Source organism: Engystomops pustulosus, chromosome 2 (genome assembly GCF_040894005.1).
Source record: "Engystomops pustulosus chromosome 2, aEngPut4.maternal, whole genome shotgun sequence".
In the NCBI taxonomy this organism is placed as follows: Eukaryota; Metazoa; Chordata; class Amphibia; order Anura; family Leptodactylidae; genus Engystomops; species Engystomops pustulosus.
Genome location: NC_092412.1, coordinates 202,227,257 through 202,250,168, shown reverse-complemented (window position 1 = coordinate 202,250,168; position 22,912 = coordinate 202,227,257). Strand labels below are relative to the sequence as shown.

The window sequence follows — 22,912 nt, the reverse complement described above, 5'->3', positions numbered from 1 at the left end:
AATGTGTGCCATCTTAAATCTATGGGTTTTGTGCAATGTGGGCCAGGTTCTGAAGAGCTACAGATGCTCTTTGTGTTATAGTTTTACATTAAAGATAATGGCCATGAAGACTCCCCCATCCGTGGGTGCTTTAGTAATTATTACTTCATGAATTCTGTCTCATGAATCTAAAAGCTCCCTATAATGGTTTTACATGCATTACTAGGTACTAAATACTATACTAACATTTTGTTGGTTTTAGAAAATGATCTGTTGTTACAAAAATTAGTTTTAGTACAGCTGGAGAGAGCCTTTGACAACAATACATGTATCATGCTGCTGACTTCTTCCTATTCTGAGATACAGTCTGGAATATCTATCATACCTTCTTATAAAATCATATTCAGCTATTCCTGAAGTGGATGACACTTCCTAGTTGTGACATCAGCTAAGGGCAATGAGGCGAGAGCACTCAGGGCATCCACATAAACCAGAACAGCATGTTTGTAATTGGATGACATGAAGCATGTGGTGAGTCACATGCCTGTCACATCACTCCAGGTCCTATTTTCTTGTACTCCTCACCTACCCCCCCCCCCCCCCCAAAAAGCCTCCTGTTGTCTCTAGGAGTTCCATACGGTTTCCTGTATGGCTACCAGAAAGTATGACAAAAGGAGAGTAGCCTGGGGGGACAAAACATCTACTAGCAGCTTAACACCTCAGATAGCTAATTAGTGTAAATTAGAGAATTACTTATTTTTACTTAGTGCAGAGCAAAAGTTTTCATACTTAACAGTTGTACTTTGTGTTTTTTTTATCATATGTGGATGAGTTTATGATGATTGCATAGACTAAGCACAATTCACAGCCTAAATTTGTCAATGCTAATTTAGAAGCAAAACAAATTACTGTATAGAATTTTAAGTTGTGACATGTCTGCAGTAAATGTGTTCTTGTGCATTTGATATAATTTTTTGTAAGGCTATATTAACATCAGAAAGATGGAAATAATAGAATGGACGGAATTGTAATACAGTGTAACAAACACTAATAGAGATTGAAAGATTGCATCCACTGCGATGGGTTCATTTGGCATCTGGGCGAGTGTGTTTCAGTGCTATCTTTTACAGCCATTAGTGCTATTTCACTTGAAAAAAATGAAATACTATGTATAATTAGTACTCATATCTCCCATATATTGCCACTGTTTCATTTCGTGTCTGTCGTAGTTACTGCCATGTTAAATACAAAATCAATCCTCAGCAAGTTAAACTATAAAAATACTGCACTGCCAATTTAATATGACAAAGGGTCAACATACCAATAAGAATAGAATATTTTTTGAAACAGTCTTACATTCCATATATTACATACATACAGAATACAAAGTAATTGTTCTATTTTATTATGATCAACACAATGCACATTTGTAGTCAAAAAGCCAATATAAGCTACATAAGCTAAAGGAATTTTTAAGCTCATCCTTATAAATAGTAATAATGTAAAAATAAAACTGACTATAATAATTCATTAAAATAAGTTTGAAGGGTATTCAGATTTGGCTTAAGGTATTATTTGGGTAAAATACATAACCACTGGAAGACAATGTCTTAAACCAGAAAATGTAAATTTAAAGAAATTAAATAAAAACAATAAATTATATCTAAAATTTTAGTACAATGATGGCCATTGACAATGCAAAATAATTAAGCATATTAAAGGAATTTTGAGCATCAAACACTTTTTTTTCAACTCATCATTGAATGCTGTTCTGTTTCTTGATTTAGTTTGGAAGTACTGTAAATTCTTCTTCTGCACCTTACATACTCTATGGCTAAATACGTATTCACTGTTATACAGACTTACCCTACATTCTTTAATGAGAAATAGTCTCTTATATTCTTTTTCTATCTTATTGCGTCTGTCGTTTCATACACTGGCCTCATTCTGTTCCTTAATAATTATTTAGGCATCTATATTAAGCTGTATTTACAATATATAATATTCACAGAACCATTAACTACAAGGAATAAATGATACACATAAAAACAGAAGTGCCATATAAAGCACTTTCCAATCTATGTGAAATACAATAAAACAACACAAGAGCTGAAAATCTATCCTTCAATATATGCTACGCAATGCATACTGGGACTTGAGAAGAAGACACACTGAATATCCAGGACAGGTTGAAGCAGACATGACTTCCTGTTATTATGAAACTGAACCAGTTCCAGTTCAAATTCTACATTTTCCTTCCAAGTGTACGTTGGTTATCATGCAAAGTTCCAATCATATAATTCAGAATACAACTCTTCAAAATTTTTCCGGAGAAGGTTTAAAATGGTGAGGATGATGTTGTTTCATACGTGGCCCTGAAAAACAAAGCATTAAGCGTTGATTTAGCTGAAGTAAACCAAAAATACACTTCTTCGGTACGCAGTAGCCTTACCACCACACAAATGTGGTGTATGAGGCCGCAAACAACCGATCCAGAGTCATGTTTGCAGCCTGTGTGTAGAGAAGACTGCCAGAAATGCAAACTCAGGCAAGACTTTTGGGTCTTAGGCAGTTGGAAATCATGAATGTGTGCACAAGCCCATAGAAATGAATGTTTTCCTTTGTTATCCACTGAATCAGCAGACAGTTTTCCAACAAAAACAATGTCCACATGCAGGGAGCACTAAAGGTACTTATTCTCTATATGCGCAGTCAAGTCCACACACGGGGAGCGAAATATCTGTTATACTATCAACTTTACAGTATGTCAATCTACTCAGGTACTTTAAAGCATGGTACCCCATTTTTAAAGTTACAGGTTTCCTTTCTTGATTTTGACTGTAGGATTGTAAACACATACAGTACTATAAATCATAATGTTGCCTCTTTAGTGAATGCCAGGCATGGAGCCATGTATTGTGTAGTGACAGTGACTGCGTTTGCCTCTAAATTCCATTCTTATGATTGGGACTTAGATTCAGAAAGGCAATGTCACAATATATTTGATGCTACATTCACAAAGAGGCCACATTGCAATCATTAACAATCTGATATTGATGGTATATGTTAATTTTAGGTCACCAATAGAAAATTCCCATAAAACCCCTGTAATTAACACTTTGGTTCGGGATTCTCGGACATGAAGCTGTGCGGTAGCTGACAAGTGTGCACAGCTAAAGACAGGAGGGTAGGAGGGATCAAAAAAGGCTACTAGGGCGTTAAGCCGTAGACTCCACACCCCAGTAGCCTCTTTGGAAAATTTGCATGTGTCTTAGATAAACGTTTTCGGAGGAACTGGGGCACAAAAAGAATAGCTATTTGCAGTTTTTAAAAAATTATTGTTAATATATTCTTTACACATGGATACTAGTTATATCTATGCAGTTGCATCTATGCAGTCAGTATTTATTAATTTTTTTTGGAAATACTGTTTTAAGACACATAAATGATACTGTTGTAAGAATACTTTCTACCTGCTACCTAATAATGATATCCCATTAACAAAAAAACCAACAGATTCAAAGAAGGAGAACCAAATAGGTAAGATTAAAGGTGAATTTAGAATACATCATTCTTGGTTGGATGCACAATGCAGTCTTTACACTGCAAAGAATGTAAACTGAAGGAAGAATGTAACAACAAACACCGTTTTGGGCCTAATTGCCAATTACACCTCGCTTTCTGTGCAGCTGTGTGTGATAATGGTACGTGCACTCATCACCAACCTAATTGTTTTGCATCCCATAGCTATTTCGTGTTTTTACATTCCAGAGAGAACAACGTTACTTTGAAATCTTTCTGGGAAACAAACTCTTCACTCTTTTTTTTCATTTTTTTTAAACCTGGAATTCTCAAGTGAATGATATGAAAAACAGGGGACAATTCAATGTATGAAATAAATTGTACAGCACCATAGTGCTGCCAAGATGAATCATGGCATAGTAAGATACAAATGTTATCAATGTCCAGACTGTCATCAACAAAGAGTTGAAAGAGGGGTAAGTCTGCCAAAATTTTGTCATCTCCCTTAATCATGAACATACTGTAAAGCAGTTTGGTAGAAGGTTGTCTGAACGCAGAAACAGAGCTGATGTGGAACACCATGTTTGAGTTACTAAAATACACAATTCTTATTGACTTTCTAAAAGACAATTAGCTAAGCACTTATGGGTGGGGAGAATTACCTGGTAAACCAGCCCTGGCATACAAGCCCTGAAATAGTCACAATTCCTGGTGCAGGAATTTTGACTATCTACCCCTTTTGGCAGAGTGTACCGGGTGTTATTACTCCATATCTGCACATTACCAAAACCTATGACATGAAATTTAGAATAAATAATAATTTCCAAAAGGTCAATCCTTATTTAATTACAAATATGTTTACAAAGGGTTATCATCACAAATGAAGTATTGTATATCGATTACTAAAATTTGTTCCTCAAATATAATTTCAACGATCCAGTAGATGGGGGTAGGTTTCAGATCTCTCAGGTGTAGACCTCTGGGCACCCTGTGATTGACTGGAGAAGTGGCAAAAGTCTTGCTGTGGATGAATTAACTAACCCCCCTCCATTCACCTCTTTGAAGCTTGTGGTTGAGCAAATGGTGAATGCTAGTTCCTTGGAGGTCCCAGTAGTAGTACAGTCAATTACTGGGAAGTAGGAAGGTGAGCTGCACATTATACATGTAACATGGTGAGTTTAGATGCACATATTTTCAGTTTTGAATAAATAAGTATATAATAAATATGTTGTCATTTTATAGAGCTCAAATAAAGGGAGAAAAGAAAATTCTAATGGAGTCATAATTTGTAGCACACTGCCAAGATTTGCAACTATTTTTACATCACCTCCACGTCGAGTGGATGTAGATGGCCCTGCAAAGGGCTGTACTTGGCCACACTGTTGGGCTTACCAAGAGGACTTACACCTGATCTTAGACCTGAGGGGCGGGTAACATTAAGTTCTGGAGCATGAAACATTCACCCGTTGTTTTAGTTTATTACAGAAAACATCAATGATTGATGAAGCTGCTCTCATTCGTAATAGAATATTTTTATCCCCAACTGAAATAAGTATTATATGTGCACATACATTTTGCTCAGGTAATCCACCAACTTTCATAACACCCTATATTTTATAAAACAGAAAAATAGTTGTAATAATTTACTATATATTTTGTACCTCTTAAACCAAAATAGTAATTTAAAAGGGTGTACATTATTGCAAACTAAGGTTACTTACGGTGAGATATCGAGGGAAGTATATCTGGTGTCCTGAACATCTTTATTGTTGCTGGGCCTTCACCACCAGTTGTTAACACTTGAACTTCTAGCCGGTAAAGCATTGAAGGTCTAAGATTGTGGACAGTAAGGACATAATGGTCCTGTAGGAAGGGGACAACATATGACTTTAATATGACTTCCCAACAACTTGAAGAAAATAGAAAATAAACTGAAGCATTGACACATACCACTGGCAGTATCTGAGACTGTGAAATGATACTGTTCGGTAGGCTATTTTGTCGGCTCTCTGTTGTAACCTCTGCCCAGGTAACTTGAAATCCTGTCATAGGTTGATGAAGGTTTAATTTTGACAATTTCCATGCAAAATGTCCCGTAATGTTACCCTCTTGAACATTAAAAGAAGCAGAAAGGTTTTCAGGTTTTGCTAACACTTTAGGGATGACTTGTCCTGTAAAAAATATATAATTTAAATATTTCACAAATGGCAATAATTTATGCAAAACATTTTACTGACTGTTTAAAAACATATTCTACTGTTTCAATTTTGTAGAAAAAGGATGTGCTCTACTAGACATTAATGAAAACTTCTCCAGTGACCTGAGTACAAGGATGAGTAAGTTTAAAGAGTAACTGTAAATGAGGATAATTTTTTATAGTGTGTGTGTGGAGTTATTGCTAACCTTTTTCTATTTTACTTCATTACTGAACTCTGCATAGTTTGTAAAGAAATAGGCTGCAAAGTGACCATTAGTAACAGTGGTACTTCATTGTTGTTAAGGCAGATCTGTCTACCAGACTGAAGATGGGAGTTTCTTTCCTCTCTCTGGTTGTTTACACAACTTTGAGCAGTGGGTGTTAACCCTTTCTGCTCTCTTCCAACCAGCTGTAATGTAAAAAAACTTTATTTTTAAACAAAGCTTAAAGTGAAGGGGTTAATCCTTGCTGCCCAGAGCTGTGTAAACAAAGAGACCCAAGCTCATTGTCAAGAGGGAGCTCTTAGTAAGAATGTCTTAGAATATTAGAAAGATGTTCACCCCTCCCTTCTAAAGTTTTTAATGATGGTTATGGCTTAAAATATTGTATTATGTCCTCACATGTCTAAAACCTGGGTGCTATATAGTTAACCTGAAAAATATGGTAAATTATGGATCGAAATTTCTTGTAGGTTAACGTATATATTTGTAATACAAGAACAATGAAGATGTTAAAATAAATTCTACAAAAATATAAAATAAAGAAATTGGAATGAGATAGGAACATTTTATTAATGTATTTCAGTGTGGCTTCTGTGACCTACTTCACATGCAGCCTAAATAAATTCAATATGCTAATTCTAATAGAAATAGAGGTACTTAATAAATAATGTATACATAGACTTGGCATGAATATATAAATATCTTCAGATGGGGTTTACCATCTATACTGAATATAAAACAGGTGGTGTAGAATTATTTAAAATTCATGTGAATACTAGAAAAAAAATTCCGTTTCAGTTCACTTCTACATTCAGCACTTGGTACTAGGGATAGGGATGTCTTCACTTCACCTCAGGTGTTCCATTCCAGTTTCACTTTTCTATAATGCAAGGGGTGAAACTGAAACCTCCAATGCAGATATGAAATGGGCCTAAGCTGTTAATAACCAACTCAGGATTTTGATCTGTCCAGTGTTCCAAGATCCCAAAAGCTAAGAAATATCCAGAGTGGGCAAGTAGGAATGGGAACCTAAGGTGACATTTTTGTCAAAATTTTCTGATATGTAAGACAATGAAACATTACAAACATTTTAACCATACTATTATGCAGTGTCTGTGAATGGAGTAACCCTCCATACATGGTAAATTATGCTGTTAATCAGTGATTGGTGGCAGCAACCAGGAAGCTGTTAACCAATTAGACAGCAAAATGTGACCCCGAAATTACGACCTTTTGCTCCTCTATGATATCCTAAAATCAAATCTGAATATTAGTGCACGTCATGGGAACACCCCAGCCAGGTGCATTTACAATAGGTTAACTATACAGCAATTCTACCTGGCACAGAATTAATATGGGTGGAGGAGGCCAGTTAATCTGGCATGGCAGGTGCCAGGGAGTGGAATCTCAAGACTAACATAAAACTATATAGGGTTGAGGGAGTTTATCCTTTCCTATCAAAATCAAGGCCAAAGCAGGGGAAAACAGTATGGCTGTTTTAAATAAGGTGGACAGTATTCTATATGCTTCTTGCCATAGTGATTGTATTACTGGACATGACCATAGAATATGTAGTAGGGAATCTCTGCCACCGCAGTTTCTCCAACACAATGGGGAAGTTGTAGGAAACATTTTGTTTAAACGTGAAGGAGTAAAATACCATCTCATGCGTGTTTTTGTGATGGTTTCATGGTAACCTATGTCCAATATGCCTTTGAATGATATTCGATTGCATTATTAATGCCAGCTTTAACATACAGAACATATGTATGCAAGCTAAACCTGTACCAAAGCAGAGAGAAATCAAACAAGACTCAAGGTGATGGACTGTAAATAAAATAAAAACAACCTGCTTTGGCTAAAACAAGAATCCCAATGTACACATTTTTATGTTGGAATATTATATGTATGTTTATGAAAAAATAAATAAAAACAAGTTTAAAAAAAAGAAAAAAAAAGACTAACATACAATGCATAAGGACTTGATGAATAAAGTGTACAATGACATTAACTGCAAGGGTCACTTTACATAACAGGATTTATGATGTTGGGTTTTTCTGTATACTGTAAATACATGTCCTCCATGGTGTACATTTAAGTGCACATTTTTCTGTCTTGTTGGACACAGAGCAGCCGCGCCACAAATCTGGTGCAGACACTTTATAAATACATGTGGAAGCAGTTTGTTGTGCTCTGATATTGGAAATCCATAATCCTTTCTCTTACTTATTTTTCTAAAGTAGTATTCCAAATTCCAGTGTATACTCAGCTCTAGGTTTTCAGTACATTAAACATTTACATACACAAATTGACTGCACTCCAGATCCTCTTGGCATTCTCGAGTGCATTTTACCATATGTCATTACCTTGTCTGAGCTTGGGAGGGACATGTTTATATAGAACTCAAAAAGTAATCTACACAATTCATACCGAAACAAGATCATAAAACAATATTTTGTTCTAATTCCTTTGTCTCCAATATTTGCTTTGTGCATTCTGTCTTGTTTTTATAAGACAAATAATGTTCTGCAAGTTCTTCAAATGCATTTTAGAAATGATTTAGCTCCTCTCGAGTGAGGGCAGATTTGCCAACAATGAAAGCCTTTACCAATATCTGGCAGGACTTCACAAACATTTCAGTGAATTACAGTAAACTTCAATGCTAAATCTCTGTAAAAGCAACAGGAGTATGAAAGACTGCTAACTGAACTTCAACACCTCACTACACACAAAGAAAGTCTCTATTTGTTCTGAGCTTTTAGGGGTTTAAACATCAATTGAAAATGATTTGCAATAAGAGTAACTTGGTTGACCCAAAAAATCTCTACCTTGAAGAGTTTACATTCCGTTATGATATGAGGGAATCTATTCCAAGAACATCAAAGCTACATAAGTTTATTTTGTGATACAAAAAAATGTTCTTTGGGTACAGCCAGGTGTTTTTGCCTTGTAGTTTCACGTTAAATAGAAGGTTTTCAAAGAATCAGAAAGCATAAAACAGTTTTTTAGGATATTTTTTCCACTTCAGATGCCCCCCCCCTTCTCTCTTAGGTTCCTTTTACATGATGATTCACATATCACAGGCTGCAAACAACGGGCCTCAGTGTCCCTTTTGTCGGCCTGTGTAACTGAGGTGTGAGCTTGGCTCACGAACAGATGAGAAGGAAAGAGACTGCATGAACTACAGACTTGGGAAGAAACCAGCTCTACTATGAGTTTTGCGTCCTGGGTGGTCAGATATTTCGGGCAATGCGTAAACCAAAGCCGTGTGAATAAGCACATAGAATTAAATGGGGACATGTGCTTAAATGTTAGTTTAGTGTTCATGTGCAAGAGGCCTTACTTTGTATTGGACATAGCCTTTATTATGTGGAGTTACTAGATTGTATTTTAGAAGTTAACTAAATTACAGAATTTCTATTTGATTTAAGACACTACATGGGTCCCCAAATGCTGGGATACCCACTTACCACATACAAGTGAACTTTGAGAGTCCATCCGTGTGAAAGGTGGGGATCCCATCAGTTGGACTCAACCCAGGGTTGGTTCCAAGTTTCAGTAGGCCCCTGGGTGACAGAGCCTGAGTAGGTCCCTTTGAAGTGTACTCACATGGCAGCCTTAAAAATTCAGAAACTAAAAAAGTCTCCTGTTCCCTAACAGGTCATGGTTATTTTATATAAAACCCCCTTTAGCAATCTATGGATTCATTAGATACAGCCCCCCTCACCCCCATGGATTACTAACGTATAGCCTTATGTCCCCCCCCCCAGCAGCTCTAGGGCCCCGGCACTCGCGCAGGTATGCCCAGTGCTGGTGCTGGCCCTGACCCCACCAATTTAATGCATACTCATGCAAAGCATTCATGCCCTGCACTGCAGTGGCAGCTTGTCTCTCTTAATAACATGCTATTAGCCCACTAAATGTTAACCAAACATGTTATATATATGAGATGGTCCACAGATGGCGGACTTGTGCCAGCCACAAAAAAGAGAGAACCTGGACTTCAGGCTTCAATTTCTTAAATTCTTTCATTGTCCAAGTTTCAAACCACCATTAACCTAAGTATTAAACCCCTTTAAGAAATTTTTAGCTCAGATTAGCAACAAAAGCTATGCATTTTTTCAGAAACAGAACAATGTTTTTAACACAAGCTGTGTTTTGTATCACAAGTCTGTAATAATTTGATTACGTGACAAAGAAAAAACTTGACATCTTTTTCCTTTAATGTCTCTAACAAGAAATTTAAGTCTTGATAATATGAGATATTTGACACAGGCAGAACAATTACATAATCTGTTTTGATGTATTCATGTTCCACCACAAAAAAACATAAACTAATTTTAATCCTGGTTACTGACCAGACTTTTTCTTACCTCCTTCAGTTGGACAGTTGATATGTTTGTGGTTTTTGCCTTTCAGCGCTGAACAGGGAGGAGTTGTGAAGAATATACTTTCAGCCTTTAAATTACCCTTAGATCTGGCTGGTTGTATTGTGACTTTGTATTTGCAAGAAAATAATAACCCTGGTAGAATAATGTGGTGGTCCTGTGTGGAGAAAAATATATGGGTCATATCACAAAAGCAATAGGTTTATATGGACAATAGAGAGAATTTATTCGAATGAGGACATTTACAGCGGTTTGGTGTTTGGGAACTGAAGAATTTATTAGACAATACACAGTTATTCAATGTCTATTAACGTGTATTAATTATAATCTAACAATTCTGGAGAATATATGCTTACAATACTGTAAAGATATATATGTGAATACATATAGGGGCAGATTTAGCAGATTTATCAAGCTGTCAACTAGTCACAGCTCAGCTTTTATTTTACCAGTGCTCATGAATATTTTAAAGGGGAGCTGTGATTGGTTGCCATGGACAACTAGAAATATTCTGGCTTTCAGAAAGCTTGATAAATCTGCCCCATAGTACTGTTGAATAAAGACATATGTCCATTAAGATAAACCAAAGAAGGCAAGGGATGGGGGTTGAGGGGAAGGCATGTAAGGCAACACAGTTTAATATTATCTATGACCTCTCTGCCGTCCTTGCTTTGACTAGCAAGTGGGCAGTGCCTGACTGATGGCTCAATTCTAGGACTACCCTCCGGACAGTGGCAACCCCTATTAACATGTTGAGTATCAAAACTACCAGTTCTAAGGGACTAAATAAAGAATGAAACAAGCACCATAATCTGTGGAACCCCACACATTTCTAGATATTGGGGCTCATTTACTAAGTGTCTGCGGAGCGCATTTTCGTCAGGTTCCCCGCTGATTTCTGATTTACACCGCATTTAAAAGGGATTTTTTGGTGCATGCGATCGGATTGTGTCGCATCGTTGTGTCGCAACGAAATTGTGTTGCAACATCAGCACTCACATGCACCTGGAAGAACATGGTGAACTCCGGTGGACCTCAGTGGGGGAAGCGACACATGCAGGAAATTGGACACAAAATCTTAGTGAATCGCGGCAGACACGAATCCTCGTCGGACAATGCACGGCGGGGATCGCGACGGGACAGGTAAGTAAATGTGCCCCATTGAGTTTAAGTGGGTGAAATCAGTGAGAAATCCCCTTTAAAATGATTTTCAATATATTTTTTATAGGAAATTACAACCGTGTTTATTAATACTAACATGTCTGAATTGAGGACAGGTTCTCTTTCAAAATCTTATTTTTGTTTTCACTGTTAGCAATGTTTAATATAATATAATAATAATTCTTTATTTATATAGCGCACACAGATTACGCAGAACTGCACAAATCATGCCAAATCCGTCCCTGTCCCCATTATGCTACCAGTATGTTTTGAAGTGTGTGAGGAAACCGGAGGAAACCCAAGCAAACACGGAGAGAGCATGCAAACTCTTTGCAGATGTTGACCTGGGTGGGACTCAAACCCAGGACTCCAGTGCCTCAAGGCAGAAGTGCTACCCACTCAGCCACTGACTGTGCTGCCTAATATATTTTATTTAATCCCTTTAAAAAATATTTATTTTTCACTTTCTAAGCCCTATTCAAATTTCTATATACGTTTCAGATTATATTCAGTCCTACCAAGGGGTCTAAACATGCCTGTTGAAGGACGTATAATGCAGTCTAAACATTCAAGTGTATATATCATACCAATGGTAAGTGAAATACCTGTATACTGTGACAAACTGTTAAGAGTTCAAGGTGGAATTACAGTAAATAAAATCTACCCTTAAAATCAATCATGATAAACCAGGGATACTAGCTCATAGAGCAAGACCCTGTGACTGTGATAATCTTCTTATATTTGTAATCCATGGCCAGCACTGGGCTTACCTGCGCAAGTGGCGGGGTCCACATAAGGCTGTACATAATGTCCAAATGGGGTGAGGGAGGCTTTATATAAAATAACCATAAGAAGTATGTATATAAAATAACCTTAAGGGGGATATTTGGTATGATAAACTAGGGAATATTTTAGGGAACACTACACTGTTTTAGTTTCAGAATTTTTAATGCCGGCATGTGAGTTCACTGCAAAGGGGCCCACTGACGCTCTGTCACGTAGGAGCCTTCTGAAACCTGAAGCCAACAATGTCCATGGCACCCTTCCTTCTAAAGACTGCTTTAAAATTCTGCTAATGAGCCAAAAGTGCTGTGGGGAGTGTTACTTGAGCACCTCCATCTTCCCCTTCCCCTGCTCACTCCGCACTTCCCTTTCTTTAAAAGGTAGGAGTCCATGGATAACAAAGAAGATTACCAGTCACTGTGTCTGAAGTTATGAGCTTGTGTCCATGGTTTATCATGCTTGCTTTTAATGGTAGATTTCCTTTAAGGCTTTTTACAATGTGAATAAATAGCCCTTCATTGACCTACAACATGACAAGTGTTCTGCTCTACCCTGAATTCTGGTAGATCCAACAGTTCAGACTATGGAACAGTACAATAAACAGAACACACTTATTTACACTGTGGGTGGCTATTGCAATGTTCTTTGGCAGTATATTATGAATCACCTGGACTGCACTGCATCAAAGCGTCTTACTTCTAACAGAAAGCAGAATTCCCATGACGTGATAATAGTGGGTATAGTACAGTGTGAATGTGAATGTTCATCCAAGCAAAACAAGCAAGGTATAAGAACCAGCATAAAAGGCCAGCTTAGGATACACCAACAACGCCTCTACAAAATACTGTATAAATAAGGGAGTGCTATTCACATCCAGGAGATTCATGCTTGCTAGTGTTGTCAAATGGCAATAGCAAATAATCCATGGCCAAAGCACTGTATATCAAAATCTGAGCACAGTACAAATACCTTCACTCCATAATGTTAATTATCATGTTTCCTGAGCCTCATAAATCAACTTAACACTGCCATTACTTAACACATGATTTCAGGGAATTGCATTGTGGATTTAATGGTTGTAATAATATTTTACTTTTGCTGGATTTCATATGATTTGAACGTTGGAGTAATTTTAGCTGCCCACACAAAGTTTATGAGTTTTGGTCAAACTGCCTGAAGAGTGATAATCTGAGGGCAGATAAGAATATGGCAACTGGACATCAACTGCGATTTTTTTTGGGAGAAAAGTGGGTCCCCATTAAGAACAAGCTGGGAGAGATGTCATCCATTTCATAAGCATGGCCAACCTTAGTGTCCATCTTGTCGACATTACATCAATGATCCACCACGGTTTTACTAAGCTTAATTCGAATGGCCATAGCACAACTGGACTGTTAAGAACACTTCACTCCTCTTACAACAATAATGAAGCTAGATCACATGTTCTCATTTTTTTCAAAATTGTATGAGAGTCAGTATAATACTGGTGGGATTCAACACCGAGTAGCTCCACAGATCATATGTTCTGAGCAGCAGATAAAGAGTGAATGGAACAGAAATCAGACAGCTCTGTTTCCTGTTTAGAGGTTGAGCCAAATCACTGAAGTAACCTTGTCTGACCACTATACAGAGGATGGAGCAATTATTCATAACTTACTTGAGTTACAGCTTTCTCAGGTCCTTTAGTTTCATTGTGTGCACATGATTCGGGAATCCACTGTACATGATATAGTCCCAAAAGTGGATCTGAATTAAAAGAGAAAAATTAACCAACCATGAGTAATACTGTTTATAAGTATACAATACAATATTGTTAAAGACAGTTATATAAAAACTGGTAAATTATTATTTATTTTAATGACATTTATTTCTGCCTTCTGTTACAGTATCATCCTATTTTATTTGCTTAGTAATTAAACTGTTGAGCCAAGTTCCATTCAGAAGAGCTCATGTGTAGATGTCTGATGAACAAGCAAAGATTTCCCCTGCCATCACCAATGCATCCAAAGAATTCCACCTTTAAGGCTGAGGACACAGGTGGAGTCAATTCTCCTTTATATTACAGATGCAACTAAAGTCTATTATGCCAAAGCCAGAAAATGGGTTAACAAGGAAAGAGACACAAGCTCCCAACTGGCTTTTACTTGGTGTGTTTCTAACTAAAATGAGTTTCTCTTGTATACTAATCATGTAGACATGACATTTTAATGTCATTTGCATACGCATCTATGCTTTACCAGAGAAAGTGTTTCCATGAATACTTTCACAAGTATTTTTAAAATATAGAAATGGTATATATGAAGTTTCCTAATAAGCAAAGTTTTCCTAATGCAGAATCCCTCTAAACTAGATGCACAGATAATAAAATCACAGAGTTAACAGGTGTCAGAACATCAGAACATCACAAAAATCAGGAATCTAAGAACTATGACCCTTAAACTTCCTGGCAAAACAGGTGTCCCAATTCCTCGTCATTCATCTGACAATACCTAGTGATATATAATGTGTGCTCTTTGGTACCTGGGTACATTTCATCATCTGAATGACTGCAATCAACAACAAAAGGTCATGTTGGGATTGAATAGCTTGATCCCTAACCCTAAAATTATCTCAACCCTAAAGTATAATGAGTCTGATTAGTTACTGCTTTCTTACTTGTACTAAGCTGTAAGAAGCACTCAATGATGTTTACCTAAAGAGATACTCTTTCCTTATATAAGTATCATACAAAGGCATGACATGGTGATGCCATGTTGTACTTTACAACCCATGGTGGTGATGGGTGATGTAGAAGTCAGAGTATAATTAATTTTTTTGCCCCATGGACCTCATTATGTCTGTAAGAAGATGTCCGTGCCATCAAAAATTACTAGCATTCTGCATTTATAGTATAACATACTGAATTTAGGTCTTTCCTACACGCTATAGGGTCAAAATCTGTACTTATCTGTCCCCCTATAATTTTAAATTGGGTGGGCACTTTCAAGTATGTGAACCAAGTGATGACAATATTGTTTATAATTTCGTGGCCCACAATGCTATTCTATATGTGCAGCCACCCCGAGGTTGTGTTGTGGCTCTCAGACATTGTCAAAGCATGTTACTTTTTATATTGAATGGATTTAATAAAAAATTAAAGTCAACAAATGATTGAAGCAGAGTAAAGAGTTGTTATTTCTGGATGCCTCTGATCACTAATCGAAACGGTTTCAATCAAATGTATCCACTGTGTTTTAATGTGATCTGCATGTTTGCTGCTTTCAAATATGAAAATCATTAAAAAATATGCTCTGTGCATGTTAAGGTCAAGCACCAGCTTTCATCACTTCACATACTGGGTGAAAAGAAAGCTACAAAGGCAGAAAAATTACCGCCAAACTCTATATTTCAATGTCAGATGAAATAAAATATTCATCTACAACTTTCTACTTTGACTTAAATTAATCCTGAGACATGTAAATCCATCATGAATATGCAAAGAGATTGATAAAATTTGTTGGTAATTTAAGACAGCTTTGAAGCTTCTACAGGTTGATGCCATATGTGAACATACAAAGAACTTAGGGATCTTCAGTCTTGTATGGTCACATCGTCTTGACACCTGGAGTAAGCAGATGGTCAGAGAGGCAGCACAGGACGGCGGCTGAGCCTCATCCATTATGGACACATGCTGATGCTGGATGGGTGGCCTTAACAAATACATTTATTAGGATAAAGTATATGGACTGTACATGTTATCTGTCCACTCTGACTACTCTTATAATGTACCGGCATGAAACACACTTGTGCATGTTCAGGGTTATAGCTACAGATGGCAGTGAGCAAGATGTGAAATAGTAGGAAGCTATATTGTCGGAACCTTCAATGGGCAATTATAGACTAAAAATACTAAATATTGTTTACTGAACTGCTTCTATACTTTATTTTGGAGAAGGGTGAGTCATCCAGTTTTATTCAGGGAAGCTTCTGCAAATTTTTCTAAAGATTCTGGTAGCCCAAACTGATGATGCTCCAACTGTTATATATATGATATATAGTTTTTTCCCAATGAAAAACCCCTATCTGGTTTTGTGATTAAACGTTTCAAGCATCTCTGATATTAGTCATAACATAAAAGTTATCAGAATAGACCAAACAAAGACTGGAAACGTAAGGGAGTTTGAGCTATTCCATGCAATGATACTGGCAGCACAGGCTGAAGGTAGGAACATGAGCAGGCCATGTTTTTGCTTTTAATTTTCAGTTTTCACTAAAACAAAAAAATAATGGAAGCCTAATAGACGTGGTACAAACATAGAATAATAAAACCAAACAAAGTCCATTGAAATCAATGACAGTTTTAACAGATCTGTTAGACTTCTATAATTGTGTTATGCCTGCATCAACCTTGCCTTAATATCAGGGCCAGCAGCAAAAACACTGTAGAGTGCACCCATAACAGAGGTAGATTGTGATTGTAGACAGCAACAATAGAAGAGGAAGGAATATCTACAGTATATATTAGATGCATGGCCTGGAGGCAACTTATGCATCCTGACATCTATGACAGCTATGAAGCTATGATGTTAGTTGGGATAAGCGGAATGTTTGGTTTTCGTTCAGATACCCAAACATGAAAGCTTTCCCCACCGGTGACATTTAAAGAGTTAGCACTTATGGTCAGTCCCTGAGTGTTACCATTGGGATAGGCAAGTTTCTGTGTTTCATTCCTAAAATATCTACATTCAGCTAAGTTACAATGTTACAAAAAATTAAACAAAAGTTAAAATAAATTCATCAGAATATTCTATTGTATATTTAGATCACCGGTAAATTTTGGACAATCAATGCACAAAAATACCAGCATATTATCAGACACACAGAAAACAAAGGGGAGTACATATTAAGTGCTGGTGCATCCTTCACCATGTCCAACAGGTTGAAGTGGATATATTAAGAGGATTCAAGTATATCCAGCGCACATCTGGATCCTACTTCAGGCGGAAATGCAGGCACAAGCCTTGATAAATCCCCCCAAAAAACTAGCCAGATATGTGTACCAGAAAGAACTTTGTACAAGTTTAGATTTCCTATACAAAGTTATTCATTGTTCTTGAGAAGTTTATGGAAAAGTATGGAATATTATTTCCTTGAAACCCACAGTAAATTTCTGTCTACAAATCTTTGGAATTTCGTATCAAAATTGTATAAGAAAATCTAAAGTTTATGCTAATTATTCCTTCTAGGCTTCTTGAAAATTGCACAGGCCAATATGTTGTAATGGACCAAACATATAATTCCTAGACCATGGATTTTTAAGTGAAAGACTTTTTGCGTGCAACAGAGAACTTGATATCTCTGAGAAGAATGTGTGATCCACATGTAGATTCAGCTGATACCACAATACCGGTGCCTGCTATAGATAATTCTGAAACCATATGACTGTGATAGAGCAATTTCTGTTTGCAGGCTTGATTATGCACAACCACAAACCCTCACCAAAATTATAGAAACATTGCAGGTTTTCATATGCATGAAGATTGTGTGCTTTTAATTATGAAGTGTATGTACCAAGTATGCCTTATGTGGCATTTCATTCCGCCCTTGCTCTTCCTATCTCTACCTAGCAAGTAACAGTTCTGATTTTTAACACACTTATTCTTTCTCATGTGTCATGAAAACTAGGGATGCTATGTTGGATTTTAATATAAAGATCTCAGTCCCGATTTAAAAGACACATTTGCTTTATAAGAAATAATTCTTGTAAATGGACACATCAGACTTTAAAAGAGAACTGATAACAATGCTAAAAATGTTCTCTACTTTCCTGGCCTGTGTAGATACCTGAATGTATGATCTCTGTGTACTCCAAGATAAATGCCTTCTTAATATCTATTTATTCAGTGAATTGAATAGAAAATGATTGCGCTAAAGTATTAAACCAAGCCAAACCAGTCACTTTCACAGAAAGGTAATGCAGGAAAAATATTACTATTAAAAGCCTAATGCATTGCACCATATGAAAAGCCGTGGAATTTCTCAGTACAATAGGTCCTTGTTCCCCTGCTCTTATACTGTACGGTAGTACAGTTCAGAGATGAACTTATGATCCATGTCTTGTCATTTCTTCCTTCTCGTCTTAAGAAAGTGCAAGGATAACTGTAGAGAACCAAGCATTCCTGTCCGATTAAATGGATTAGCTGCAGACCAGAACTAATCACTGTGGCCAATTCTTAATTCAGCCAATGTGCATCATGTTGTGCCCCATTTTCCTTAAGGCACTTGTAAAAGAATGCCATTTGTATCTCTTCTGTCAATTAACTCTGCTTTGAGCCTTATTTATACAGATGTGCCCTGGATTTTTTGCCACGCTTCTTCACTTTGAACGTGGTGAAACTGGGAAAGAATTTTAAATATTCATCTTTTGATTTGGCCTTCTATTGTATTTAATGTTTGCGGTTAATATGAATAGGTTTGCATTGCATGATCTTTTGTGTCAGGCAAACCCCCTCTGCACACTACCACCAATCTAATATTTACATAAGAAATTGTACATTCCCTTTGTACTGCTCATTGATGTTTTCACCGCTTAACCACTGAATAGACATAAGATTTGTTCTTATTCCTACCAAAATATTTGCACTTGTTTCAACACTGTTCCTTAAACTTGCTAATGTATATAAAATAACATATATAAAGACTTTTTCATTGCCTGTTTACATGTGAGAAACACTGGTTGGATGAGGAATATGGAAATACCTACTTCACAGTAAGAAATTAATAACTATGCTACCCTTAAAAAAACAGCCCCCTACGCATTATTTCCCAACTCGTAGGAGTCTATGAGTTATGGCCAAACCAGTAAGTCTCTTTCAAATTGACTCAACAGTAGAATTGGAATAATTGTTAGAATAATGTGGAATTATTGTTCCTCATTAGTACAGAGACTGAAAAAAAAACTGTCTGTAGAAAAAGTATTCCTCGTCTCGTCCTTTCTACAACAGGACACAAATATAATTCAGTCTTGCAGCTCATTCAGTTGCTGATGCTGGAAAACAGAATTAACAGCTGCTGAATAACTGCAACACTGTTTATGTTGAGATCATGCAGAAAATGCAACAGTTTATGTTAATGTTTCCTTTTTTAGATTTCATGCTCAAAGTACTATTTTTGGTGGAGATGCCCCAATATCAACTCAATCTTACTTGAAGATATTAAGGTAATTAATACTATTTGCACTGCGACCAAACCACCAGGTTTGCCCCTTCTCAGCATTTACCTTAAAAAATAAAAATTTACTAATTCACCTACTCTAAGCAGAGAAATGTATTATTCCACAACTCTGGAGATGCGACAACATACTGTCTTTTCAGAGATAGAGAAAGATATGTAGGTGAGGAAAACGGATACATTGGGACAGAACTCAAGAAAGCCTTATCTTGATATTTGGTTCTTCTTGCAAACCTATGTGATACTTGTACCTTTGCTTTTTCCTACACTACAGGTATGTACCACTTCTTAAACTTAGGAGGGGAGGGGAAAGGGTGGGGAAACTCTAATCTTTATTCTCTGTATTGTGATTTATATAATATATAATTTCTGGAGTGTTATCTCCCCCTAGTCATACATCAGGATCTTGATGTGTTGCCCCATTATTAATTTTTTGTTGCCTGACGATAGAGTTTCATATTACATTGCCTGTTACTTCTGAATTATTTTTATGTTTCCTGTTTCTTCAAGCTCAAATAATACATGTGGTGTGTTTCCCAACATAACATTTATTAATATGCCACAGCATTAGATCCAAGTTGGAAAGATTCAAAGATCTTTTTTCATCCATCTGTGCCAGAATAGAACACTAAGGCCCCATGCACATGACCATGTGAGGGCCCATCATACCACAGCCCACTGCAGCTGTGACCAAGCCAGTCATCTTCCTATGGAGTAGGAAATGGTGAGGAGCACTCACCCCTTTTTCCCTTCTCCAGCCAACCCTGTGCTACGCCGGGGTATCTGGTCTCCGCAAGCACACGGTTGTCAGCATGAGGTATAAATCTTCAAGGCCATTGCTTCGTTGGAACTGATCCATCTATCTATCACCTGGTAGATCACAAAGGTCAGTATGCAGTGTTCATGGTACCAGGAGCTGCCAATGAGATCATCGTCAGGGCACTTGTCTTGAGAAACGGTGGTGAATTACTTAAAATTGATGTAAAAAGTAATTGAAACTATTACCATCTAATTTTTTGTACAATTGTACAAGAATTTTGGACTATCTCAGTGTATATTGTGTATTATGGCTTATACTTAAATACATACTAATACGCTAATACTAATACATACACTACATACATAAATCTAACAGTTTTATTTAAACATAATTAGACAAATTATTTCAAAGAATTAGTGTCTTGCCTACAGATTAGATAAAAAGCATTACTTTTATTAAACTGAATCAACTAAAGAGTAACAAAGAAAGCTCATGCTCGAAAAATCACTGAAATATTTCAAAGGTTCTGAAAACAGATGGAGTTCAGTGTAGTGATCCATGCTTATTCTAAAGATTACTGAACTATAGGCCTTTTCAAAATTTATAACTACAGATATGTCATAATGATGGCAAGTACAAACAAGTTAGTGAGATGAATTCACATCACTGTCAATATATACTGTATGTACTTCATGTAAAAAGTCTTCTTATGGAGAAGATTTCAAAGTCTATGAGGGCATTCCATTAATCTCCTTATTATTTTCACATGATCTAACACTACAGCCCTAACTTTATGAATCTGTGATGTCTGAGGAGGACTTATGGATGCATGGCTGGTCACAGTGCATAGTTACTGGAAATAATGCAGTACATTACATCAGTGTATGAGCTACGCAAAAACTGTTAGTATTACACAATATATTAAATAGACTAATGAAAACAAAAATTACGTGGGGACACAGTTAGCACACATAGATAGCACAGGGCCCTGAAAAATCTCTAAGTAGGTCCAGACATTGGTCATCTTAACAGCTAAATGAAAAAGTGTGAAATGCTTACATTTAAAAAGAGTCATTTAACAAAAAATCTGTAATACCTCTCTTTTTATATGACATCTTTATCTCCTTCAATGAATTTGCGGCTGTATGACAACAAAAAATTTTGCTGTGTTTTTTATGTGACACAGTGGGATAGTTAAAAATAAAAAAAAGTTAAGGGATCTTTTTTCATTTTAAAGTTTCAAGAAAAATATATTTTTTGTGTAATGTATATATGTTCGTTTTCGAATGAATGCAAAATGATCATTATAAATTAATTCCATAGTTAATAGGCAACTATCGCAATGTTTTTTATAGTGTAGCGAGGGATTTTTTTTTTATTGGGGAATATTAATGTTTATTTGAAATATTTATTAATATGTGGTGTGTGTGTATTAACTTTATATGTCCCCCATAAGGTCATACTAGATCCCCGGGGGACATTTCCACATTTTTCTTTTCCATTTTTTTAAATAGCCCCCCCCTCAATTGCCCCCTGTGGCGGCAGATGTTTGGCCAGAGCTGGGCTGGGTCTGAGCAGACCAAGCAGATCTAATTAACCCCTATCAACCCTGCAGCATTGCCGGCTCTCCGAGCTACTCTAGCGTGATGCTGTGAGGAGTGGTAATAAACCACTTCTCTCTAGGGTCTCCGGCTGTTGCTGACAGCGGGAGACCCGGTCCTACTCCCACAATTAACAAAGGAGCAGAAGAAAACTCTGATTTTGACAGTTGGTGGGTGATCAGGAACTGGTTAAAAGAATAAGCATCTTATACTTACCTCTCACAGGGCTCCCGTTATCCCACATCGCCGTCAGTCACTGCTGGCTTCTGTTTGTATAGAAAAGTCGGTAGTGAGGCATATCTATAGTCACGCTCTCGCTACTGGATTGGAACTCATGTAGTAGCAGGAGTGGAGCTGGTCACCGCCGGCCTCTGATTACAAACAGAAGCCAGGAATAATAGTCGGAAATGTGGGAAAATGGGAATCTAGAGAGAGATTATTATACGTTGTTTATTAATTTTGTACAAGGCCATATATAAAATGGACAAAATGGATCAAAACTATTTAAAGTGTGCATACACTGAAAGGGGTGCCATACTGATATCAACATACCATTACATCTGCTATTTTACCCATTATACAAAACTTTTGGTAACAGAAATAAAGGATCATTTATATTGAATCTATGAACCAATATTCTAAATGCTATAGCAAATTTTTGACTTCTCCTCAGGCCCCTTTGATGTGGTGTTATTAGAGAGTTATAACACATAAAACAACCCATATTAAACAGCATTAGTCTTTGGGAAATAATCGAAATATAGGAACGCATGCAGTAGTTTAAATGTACATTAGATAACTTGTATTTATATTTTATAAGTGGGACAATTTATTTGAAAAAGAATCTGTTGAAACCTACTGACTGATAATCCTATTAAAATGAAATCTTAACATTAGAAAATTCCAATGTCTTTATGGTTGAACTGAGAATGCCCTTCTTCTAATGAACAGGGAATGATAGTAAATGAAATATCTTCATGATTTGATTTGATGACATTTTAATATATTTTAATCTTTTCCTTGTGAAGCACTAAGGCTCTCAGACTTATTACTCTGGAGCCTCTGCTCCCATACATATTGGGCATTCATAT

General features: G+C 36.7%; 1 protein-coding gene across 1 annotated transcript in view; it reads right to left on the bottom strand.

Moving 5' to 3' along the window:
* Nucleotides 1-557: 557 nt before the first annotated feature.
* Nucleotides 558-22,912, bottom strand: part of ANOS1 (anosmin 1) — a 109,507-nt gene continuing 87,152 nt past the window's right edge. Inside the window, exons 10-14 of the mRNA XM_072137843.1 lie at nt 13,909-13,997; nt 10,293-10,464; nt 5,452-5,672; nt 5,223-5,364; nt 558-2,354 (exon numbers count right to left, since the gene is read on the bottom strand). Of these exons, the coding sequence (XP_071993944.1) occupies nt 2,296-2,354; nt 5,223-5,364; nt 5,452-5,672; nt 10,293-10,464; nt 13,909-13,997 (683 nt within the window). The 3' untranslated portion in view covers nt 558-2,295. The remainder of the gene's footprint in view (nt 2,355-5,222; nt 5,365-5,451; nt 5,673-10,292; nt 10,465-13,908; nt 13,998-22,912) is intronic.